General features: G+C 55.5%; 1 protein-coding gene across 1 annotated transcript in view; it reads right to left on the reverse strand.

The window, feature by feature from the left end:
- Positions 1-5,117: 5,117 nt before the first annotated feature.
- Positions 5,118-10,506, reverse strand: part of KCNG4 (potassium channel, voltage gated modifier subfamily G, member 4) — an 11,383-nt gene continuing 5,994 nt past the window's right edge. The window contains exons 3-4 of the mRNA XM_012648181.1: positions 5,262-5,987; positions 5,118-5,195 (exon numbers count right to left, since the gene is read on the reverse strand). Of these exons, the coding sequence (XP_012503635.1) occupies positions 5,118-5,195; positions 5,262-5,987 (804 nt within the window). The remainder of the gene's footprint in view (positions 5,196-5,261; positions 5,988-10,506) is intronic.

The following is a 10,506-nucleotide window of genomic DNA, read 5'->3' on the forward strand; positions in this document are numbered from 1 at the left end:
GTAGGACATGGCACCCAGACACGATGGCTTGAGAGGGACACAGCCTTACTTACGGAATGTCCTGGCCTCGAGGGAATGCACAGCCTCGATCAAAGCACGAGGAGACGTCAGACACGACATGAGCACACCTATTTAGAAGAGGGCGAGCGTGTGCTATATTCACCCATAGTTTCAATGTCATCTACATCGAAGGAAAGCTGTGGGAAAGGTCCGGATGACAGGAAGCTAAAGAGATAGGACGAGTAAACGTAACACCCTGTGTATCCGATCCTAGGCCGGACCCTCAGCTGGAGGGAACAGGACGAGAGGGGATATTATTAGGTCAGCGGATGACGTTGGAACAGACATTAGGACAGATGAAAATATTGCACCGAAGTTAATTGTGCTGAAGCTGCTAATTGTACCGTGGCCGTGCGAGAGAACACCCTCGTCCTCGGGACCTCACGCCGCGGCGTGGAGGGTCTCCCTGGCCCTCCAGCCTAAAATGAGGGAACTGGTTCGAGCAGGGGGACAGGGGTCAAGGGTTCCTTGGAGAAGCTGATGCAATTGTTGGACACTCAGCACTTGGAAATGCTCTGCCCTCCCGAGGTTCACGGACCTCAGGAGCCTCACGGAAACTTCCAGCTAAGGATCCCTGGGCTGGTGTCTTCAGATGAGCCTCTGGTTACCCCATTCTAGCGTGAAGGGCCGTGATGTGGGCACCTCGCTCGCAAATGGTTCAGAAAAACATGCTGCGCGTGCACAGCACAAATACAGACAGAGCAAACGATGAAACAGAGGCGGCGAAATGTAAAAAAAAAAAAAAAAGGGAAAAAGGTGTATTCGGGTGTTCCGTGAGCTATTTTTGTCTGTGCAACTTTTTTGTGAATTTGACATGTTTTCCAAGTAAATTGTTTGCTTGGCGCCTGATGATCTCCCCGTAGCGATGCCCATTCTTAGCATATCGTTGTGAGGAAGAGGAGGGAGGCTGTTTAATGAGCTGCCGAGAGAGGCAGGCCGCTGAATGTGCCGAGCCCTGCAGCCAGGTACTTCTGGGAGGGGCTCGGGGTGGGGTGCGGTGCCTGTGTGGGGTGAGCAGCAACGTGGTGGGCCGGTGGTGCAGAGAGATCTCAGCGAACCTCTATTCAAACCTGAACTAAACGAGAACAGGAAGGTCCAGTGAAATTGATTTCCGTGTCCACTGTTATACCACATGCCTGGGACACTCCGAGACAACCTTACTTACTCTGCTCAGGGCACGGTAAAGTGTTGCTACAATCTCTTGCATATTTTCCCCGAGGGCCTGGGCACTGTTTTGGATGAGCCTAGGAGGAGCAACACGATATATTAGAAAAGAGTGTTCAACTGAGAATTGGGATACTTGGCTCCAACTCGATGAACTGGCTGTGTGACCTTGGGCAGGTTGCTTTCCCTCTCTGAGCCTTGGTCTCTCCATCTTAAAATGAGGCAGTTGGTTTTCTTTAGAGCATCTTATCCTTCTTGAGGGGTCGTTGATTGCTTTGAGAATATGATGAAATCACTGGACACTTTACTCTTTGACATGCACATAACCACCGGAGGGTCATAGATCTCTGATGGAAACTCCCTGCTTGAACTCTTTGTTTTCTGATGTTTTCTGATGTTTTCCAGTTACCAACTTCTAAAGTCCCGAAAGCCATCAAAGTAGTGTCAACGGGTCCCTGGTACAGTCCTGGGTCAAACCCCACTGTATTCTTTTCACTCCCTTGGAGAATGAACTCACCCCTCCCAACTCCACGCTGGCTACAGACATGCCGAACCTAGTTTGTCCAGTTACCTCTGGAAGCCACGTCAACAACTCAACATGAAAATAGCTTGAAGTAAAGCGCCATTTTCTCTTTGCTTTCCGCGGCCAGATGTCTGTCTTTGGCGACGGTCATGCCGTTGGCCTCAGGGAAAGCAAGCCCCTCTGGGAGCCACAAGGAGGCTCCTTTCAGCCAGTGGGGAGGAAGCAGCTGCCTCTCGACTCGTGGTCACTTGTGCCCCACTCAGTCAGCCTGAAGGAAAGGCAGCTCTGCAAGGCTAGACTAGAACAATTTAGACCCGTCTCCTGGGACGTTACCAGGGAGAAAAAATAGAGCGTTTAATTAAGCCCCACATGTGAACAATCAATTCCAATTTTCCACTTCTAATTTAGCAGAGAACTTCAGCTGGGTGAACATTAAGGCACTATAGAATCTCTTCATGTAGGTTCACCTAATTTTGATCTTGAACTTTTCTTTGAGCCCTGGCACACTTCTGTTGAGACGCCCGGTACGTGAAACAGAGGGAAATGGAGATGCCTGGGTAGAAGCTCGTTGCAGGGATGGGCGGGGCTGTAGTTAGGAATTCATTGCACCAGGCACAGGGCACGGAAAGGGTCTCCAATCAGGAGGGGGAGGATGCGGGGGCTGGTGTGGGTCCCAGGTCTTCCAGTGGCCGTGGCGGATTCCTCTCTGGTTCCGGGGTGAGCTCGCCACCTCAGTTCAAGGGGCTGTGGATGGGCGCTGGCTGGAAGGGGAGAAGGTGTCTGGACATTTGCACATTCTGTTAAAAATCATTATTTGCAAATGTTGCGCCCTGGGATGCAGAGCTCTGGCTGGTCTCCACCCACACGGCCGTCCCTGAGGGTGCTTTGGGGAACCCCAGTCAGAAAACAGATCTAGCCCAAAGCTGCAGTTGACCGACGGGGGAAGGGGCCTGCCCAAGGTCACACAGGGAGTGAAGACCTGGGCCCCAGCAAGCTCCCAAGCCGTCTAGCCCCCAGTGAGAGAGCGAGTGGAAGGCTTTGACCTCTTAGTATTTTGCCTAAAAGTAGTTATTAAAAAAGTTAGCCTGGGCTGGGTGCGGCGGCTCACGCCTGTGATCCTAGCTCTCTGGGAGGCTGAGGCGGGCGGATTGTTTGAGCTCAGGAGTTCGAAACCAGCCTGAGCAAGAGCGAGACCCCATCTCTACTAAAAATAGAAAGAAATTAATCAGACAACTAAAAATATATAGAGAAATTAGCCGGGTATGGTGGCGCATGCCTGTAGTCCCAGCTACTCAGGAGGCTGAGGCAGGAGGGTCGCTTGAGCCCAGGAGTTTGAGGTTGCTGTGAGCTAGGCTGACGCCACGGCACTCACTCTAGCCCGGGCAACACAGTGAGACTCTGTCTCAAAAAAAAAAAAAAGGTTAGCCTGGAACAAAAGACTCTTACAGCTGTTGTCCAAGGTGCCTGTGACGTGCTCACGAGACTCTGCTAGTCACTTTGTGGAGCAGAGTGGCCATCCAGGTGGGGATTTTATGGGGCATGGAGGCCTTCCTTGTGTGATGGCCAAAAGGACATGTCAGCGTGGGGACCGGGAACTGCCCCGCTGACTCTTGGGGTTTAAAGGAATGGGGACCTGTGCCCGCATCAGCTGGGAGGACGCCTGGAGGAGTCAGAGGAGACAAGGGCTTTCTAGGAGGGAAGCCTGATGCTGGTGCAGGTGCCCCCGGGGCGGAGCCCTCGGCTGTGCTGCCGCCTGGTGTCGCGGTCAGCGGAGGACCGTGCCTGGCGCATCGCACGACGTCGCTGAAAACTAGCGGAATGAATGAAGAGCGAGTGACTTGCTGCGGGGATGAAACGTGGACTGCTCTCACGCGTAGACTACATCTGATCCGCGGGTCCCACACCACTTGGCTGACGCCTATGTGCGTCCTGGCGCACTTTCTCCAGTGGACTTGCAGCCAACGGCAAGCAGCTGTGCGGGGCCACGTCACTCGCGGGAAATGTCATGAAGACACCTCCCAGATGCGTTCTGCTGGGGAACGGAAGAGACGCCAGCATATGACACAACCGTGTGCAGTTAATGACACGGAGGAGGCCCTCATATCTTAGCCCCCTCTCTGAACTGGTCTTCTCACATCCCATCCCACCGTCGTCTTCCTCACCCACGGTCTGTCCACGTCACCCCGTCCTCTGCAAGGCATTCAAGGCCCACCACCTTCTCACCGCAGTCCACCTTCCCAGCTTCGTCTCCCCAGAGACCCCTCCACGCTCCAGCCCTCCTGCCTCTGCGAGGCCTCGGGGAGCCAAGCGCTTGGAATAACTTGCTCTTTCCTGGCTACTCTCAGGATGTGCTGCTTTATCGCAAATGATTCGGTTCCGCATCTTCCCGCGGATGCAAAGGGCTGACTCTGTTAGCAAATGAACAGATAAATAAACAAATACATTTAAAAATAGGCTAAGAACGTCTACCCTCTGGCGTTAGGGGGCCTGGTCTGGGGAGCCGGCAGGGGGCAGACCCGACGTCCGCCCTTGTTTCTGCACTGAAGCTGCGCGGAGCCCGTGGTGGCCTAACTGAGGATAAAAAGCCAAGGTCCCCGGCAATGCGGGAGGAGCCAGCAGCTGGAGCAGTTCTCTCAAGGGACAATGCAGAGCCCTGAAAGAGTTCGTTTCTGCCAAGCCTAAGGACAGGGCCACCGGGGAACATCCCACCAAGAGTCCAGCCGGCCGGAGAGCCTGCCCTGCCTGCGCACGGGGCTTCCGGCCAGGTCCCAGGTGTATGGAGGGGGGGTGGTGGCAGGCTTGCGGCCACAGACCCCAACGTGGGATTGACTGCCAAAAGGCGGGTGCTGCCTTCTTGCCTATGAGCTTCCGGAGCTGGCGGGGAGGCAGAAAGAGAACTTTTCAATCCCTGCGGAGCCCGTGGAAGGGCTGGGTGGGGAGATCTGATCGGAAGGGTTCGCGGTGACTGGACGCTCTGACTTCTGGCGATGGTGTGGCCCAGGAGTGAGGGTCTTAGGGAAACAGTGGGATTCTGTCGGCTTGATACTCAAATGTCAACGGCGACCAGGGTTCTGCAGGCATCCAGAGCCCAGCTGGGATGGGAAAGGAAAAGGGAAGGGAAAGAGAAAGGAGAGAGACTGACCCAATCCAGCAGGACTGGGTGTGCTCAGGATGGGCAGGGAGACAGGAAAAGGCCCCACAGGGCCAAGGATCACCAAGACTGAGCTTCTTGGCCTTGTGCCCCCGTAGCTTGGGGAGTCCTCCCTGGAGCTCTAGAAACACACCAGCAGATGGTCCGCGCTGGGTGTTCTTGGGTGTGCTTCAGCCAAGGTGGCGGGCTGAGGTTCCCGCATTCATGAGGGGTTTTGAGTTACATGAGCACGACGGGCGAGGCGGGCCTCTCCGGGATCAGGTCGTCGACATCATTCATGAGTTCGTGCTCAATGGCCTCGCTCCCATCCAGGAGCTCACGGTCGCTGGCCATGGTGGCGTCCAGGAGTTCGTAATCGCTGGCCATGCTGGCGTCCAGGAGTTCAAGATCACTGGCCGCGGGGGTGTTTTGGAGGCATCTGAGACGGGCCTGGAGCTGTTCCTGCTCCTTCTTGAGCTCCAGGTAGGAGTGGGAGAAGGTGTGGAAGATGGACGTGGCCGGGAAGGCCATGATGAGGATCCCGCTCAGGATGCTGCTGAGGGCCACCATCTGGCCCGGCACACTGCGCGGGACCATGTCCCCGTAGCCCACCGTTGTCATGGAGATGATGGCCCACCAATACGAGGCAGGGATGCTGGTGAACTCCAGGACCCGCCCGGACTCGTTCTCTGCCACGTAGACCAAAGGGGAGAAGAGGGTGACGGCCACGCCCAGGAAGAGGAGGAGGAGGCCAAACTCGCGCGTGCAGCGGCGCACGGTGAGCCCCAGCGTCTGCAGCCCGAGCGAGTGGCGTGCCAGGCGCATCACGTAGAGGATGCGCAGCGCACGCAGCACGCGCAGCACCAGCCCCACCTTCTCCAGGTAGGAGCTGCCGCTCGGCCTCTCGCCATCCTCCGGGGGCTCGTCGGACACCACGAGTGACACGTAGTACGGGGAGATGGCCAGGATGTCGATGATGTTCAGGGGCCCCTGGAAGAACTGGCACTTGTTCTGGGCCTGGACAAACCGCAGGCAGAACTCCAGGGAAAACCAGGCCACGCAGATGGTCTCCACGATGAAAATGTAGTAGCACTTTCGAGAGCATTCACCCTGGGGGGAGAAGAGGCAATAAATGCAGGGTAGAGAGTGACCCGCATCGGCGCTGGAAATAGGGGAGCTGACATCATGCTGAAAAGCGCCTCTGGGTGTATATCCATTGAGCTATGTGCTGTAGACTTATTTGGCTACAGACATCTTTTTACATAATTTTCAAGTTGCGGCTGGGTACGTAACCGGGAGCTAGACGGCCCTTTCTGGCCTCTCTTGCAGCTAGGTGTGGCCAAATGGCTAAGTGCTCACCTACGGGGTGGAAACAGGAGTGGTGTGAACCACCTCTGGGTCCACGACTTAAGATATTGGTGTGAACTACACACTCTTTCCGCACTTGTTGTGAGCTGGGACATCACAGATGGGCCTGCACCCCAGCTCGGAGCAGGCAGATTGGACCAAGGCCCCAGGGGAGGACAGAACATCACGGTGGAAAAAATCCAGGTCCCAGAACAGGAGCTGTCTGGTTACCTAGTTCCTTCACTTGGGGACTATTGCATGAGAGAGAAATTTTGTTCGAAGCTGTTCTATCTTGGGGCCTCTTTGTTATAGCAGCAGACTCCGCCTTAACTGACATGAGCACCTCTTGGGTACCATGCCCTGCTCTGCTGCCATCACTTAAGCCACGTAGCAATACCGTGACCTCATTTGATGGCCCAGGAAATTGGTAACAGCGGTGAAATGACTTGCGTGAGTGCCCATACACAGTAGGTCATAGAGTTCGACCCCAACCCAGGTCTCTTAGTCACTGTACACTATCTTGTAACTTCTTTGTCTACCAACCCTCATTCATTTGACCAATTAAAATGCATGGAGGGTCCACTTTGTGTCAGGCGCTGGGCTAGGCTCTGGGGGTGCTGTCACTAGAGAAGCAGACATCGCTTCTAGGGGGCGTGAAGGCTGGTGGGGCAGAGGAGGCCCCCGAATCTCCGGAACAGCCCTGCGACGTGTGACGGCAGCTCTTCACACACGCCTGTCTCCCCCGGCAGGTCCCAGCGCGGTGGGCCTGTTCTGTATTTTGTTCTCCCCGCCCCTGCCTCCTAACAGAGCCCCTCCACCAGCCCCTCTGCCGCTCAGCTGTGGTCCTTGAACAAAAAGCATCAGCCTCCTCCAGGAACTTATTAGAAACTCAGAACCTCAGGCCTCGTCCCACCCCAGAGCGTCATAATCTGCATTTCAGCAAGTCATCCGGGTGACTCATGCACACGTCACAGTTTGCCACGCACTGGTCTGGTGCGTGGCTCTCGACCTTGGCTCCACCTCGGAAACCCCCCGGCGACCCTTGAAACATCCACTGCCCAGGCTGGGCCCACAGAGATTCCAATTTAATTGCTCTAGGTTTGAGCTGAGCAGTAGAATTTTCCAGAAGCCCCGTAGAGGATTCAAATGCGGAGTGAGAATAGAGAACCTTGCTGTAAATATTATACACACATGTACCTGATGGATGAGCGTATGAACGACGGAGGCCAGTTGCCTGCGTAAAAAGCAAGATGTTGACAACTGCAGTTTTCTTTGGATTGAAATGCTCTGAGGTGGAAAAAGAAATTATTTCCAGTGCCTGGGCCCACAGGAATCCTAAATTGAAATGTTCTTGATGTCTGGCCCCTGGAGAAAGAATGATGGGCTAGACCATCTCCATTGCGGTTGACTTCTGTCTGGCGCACGGCGGGGTGGGCGTCGGGGGGACTGCCAAGGGACGCGGTGCAGAGCGTCCGTGGCCCCGTTTCAAATCCCAGCTCTTCCACTTGCTCAGGCAGCTCACCTGTCCCCTCTAGACTCTCAGGTCTCTACTGGGGGAAGGGCTGTTGTAATGAATGGCGATAATGCACACACAGCCCGCAGGCCCCTGCGCCTGGCAGGCACACAATACCGTGAGGCTATTTTAACGCGATGATACATTGGTCGCAGACAATACCCTGGCTGGTCAGTACAAGGATAGCAACACCCTCCTCCTATTGCTGGATTTGACCGGAAGGTGAGGAAATTCTCCAGCGCACTGAGCGGCCTTTGCCACGACTGTCACAATGGGCTTCAGGATCCTGGAGGGCTCAGGAGTTTGGGGTCCTGATCCCCCAGTCCTGCTGCAAACTTGCTGTGTGACTTTGCAGTGGTCACTGCCCTTCTCTGTGCTTCAGTTTCCAGTGGAGAGGTTGGAACAGAATCAGTAGTTCTTAAAGCTGATTCAGAACCCCCTGCGCCAGAAGCCCCCCGGTATTTGTTATGAATGCAGATTCCTGGGCCCCCGGCACAACATCGAAACCCCAAGGTGGGCCGCCCGGGATTTGCATTTTGGCAAACTCGCCCGGTGACTCTGGGCTAGATTCTCCCGACAAGACCTCTTTCTTTGTTGACATTCTGGGAATGTCCCCTGGGCTTAAGAGACTTGTAGCCTGGGAATAACTTTTCCAAACCAATTACCCCACAGCCGAGGAGGGTGACTCCCGAGAGGCCGAGAAGGTTCTGTTGGGCTCTCCCTCTGCCTCCGGAGTGGCGTTTGGGTATTCAAGCCATGCACACCAGCTCCTGCTGCCGCAGCCGGGCCTGTTGGCTGCCTCCCTGCACTGCAGCAGGGCCTGCTCTGCCGAGTCACTGCCCCGCACGGGGCTCTGCGCCGCGTGCGTAGACCAGCCTCCTCCGCCGGCTCCTGCGGGAATGACCGCATCGTGGCCGGCGTTGAGGGTGGGGGGAACTGGTGGAGCTCGAGCTGAGGAAGTAATTCCCAGCCCAGCCAATATTTGAAAAAGAAGAAAAAGGGAAAGGAAGAAAATAAAAAAGTTATTCTTTCCCCCTCTGTGGAAGTTTCTAGGTGTATTTTGTGAGGAGGGCCAACAATTCATCCTGTTTGCCCCGGGTTTGAGCACAGAAAGTTCCAGGTCCTGGGAACACTGTCAGTCCTGGGTAAACCAGATGGTCAGTCACCCTGTTGATGGGCCTTGTCACCCATGGGGCGAGGTGTGCTCTGACTCCTTCCTGCAGTGAAGAAGAGCGCAAGTCGGCCCAGAGACGGCCGGGGCGTGAACGATGGAACCACCCGGGTGCGCCTCACGGACCGCACGTGGGGAACAAGCAGCTGCAGTGGAACACGCCGGGGTTCCCATCTGCGGGAGCCCGAGGACGGCAAACCCGTCTATGGTGCACAGAATCGTCACGGCGGCGGCTGCCCCCGGCTGGGGGAGGGATCAGCTGGGAGGGGCCGTGCTGGAGCTTTCTGGGGTCATGGAATGTTCTATAGTAACAGGGTGACAGTTACGTGGCCATATCCACGTGTTAAATTGTACAGCTAAGATTCGTGCATTTCAAGGCATGCACATTTTGCCTGTAAAACAAGAATGATAATGAATGATAAGTGATTTGGGGCGGAGAGAGGATGGAGAGAGAGGGAGGAAACAGGAATGGCCGAATATTGCCCACTGTTGGAGCTGAGTTGTGAGTCCTTGGGGTTCATTATATTATTCCGTTTGCTTCGCAAATGTCTGAAATTTTCCATAATGAAAAGTGAAAAAAGAAAAGGAAAAGACAATCAAAACTACAATGAGACATGACTTCACATCCATGTGGACGGCCGGGATCACGGACGCAGATGGCGGCAAGCGCTGGTGAGACCGCGAAGGAGTCGGAAGCCGTCTGCACGGCCGGAGGGATGTGAGCCGGCAAGTTCTGTGCAGCGCGGTCGGCACTTGTGCAGAAGGTTAAACGTGCAGTGACCGTCTATCCCCGCGATCCCACTCTTGGGCACAGATGTCTGCAGCAGGATTATTCATAATAGCCCCGAAGTGGAAACAACCTAAAAGTCCATCCACGAGGAATGAATAAATAGAATGTGGCATATGCACGCGATGGAATATTAGCCAGCCCCGAAAAGGACTGGAGTATCATACACGCGACGGCATGGAAGAGCCTGGAAGACGTTGTGCTCAGCGAAGGAACCAGACACAAAACCCACACAGTGTGTGTCCCACATACGAACTGTCCGGAACGGGCAAATCCACAGGGACGGGAAGCAGACGCGCGGCCGCCGGGGGCTGGGGGAGGCGAGAATGGGGGCGCCTGCTAACGGGCGATGGCTGAACAATCACGAACACACTAAAACCGCTGAACCGTGCCCTGGGGAGTCGCGACTAGATTCCGAGTCCTGCCTATTGAAGGGGCAGGAGCAGGAGCTGTGGGAACAGAATCCTGGCCCAGGTCTCAAGCCCATCCTGCCCCCTGGAGGTGGGGGTCTTTGTAGTGTGCGTTCGCACCTCCAGCCATCGAACGGAGCAGGCCACCACCGGCGAACGGATGAACAAACCGGGGCCATAGGTACAGTGGATGTTACTCGGCTGTGAGGAGGAAGGAAGCTGCTCTGTGCTGCGGCGGGCTGGACCTTGAAGACGTCCCACTGAGTGAAGGGGCCAGACACAGAAGGCTACGCATCGCACAACTCCATTTCTATGAGATGTCTGGAACAGATATGGTCATAGAGTCGGAAAGCAGATGGCTGGCTGCCAGGGGCCGGGGGGAGGGGAAGGAGGAGGGGGGA

This window comes from Propithecus coquereli, unplaced genomic scaffold, assembly GCF_000956105.1.
Source record: "Propithecus coquereli isolate 6110/MARCELLA unplaced genomic scaffold, Pcoq_1.0 Scaffold280, whole genome shotgun sequence".
Classification (NCBI taxonomy): domain Eukaryota; kingdom Metazoa; phylum Chordata; class Mammalia; order Primates; family Indriidae; genus Propithecus; species Propithecus coquereli.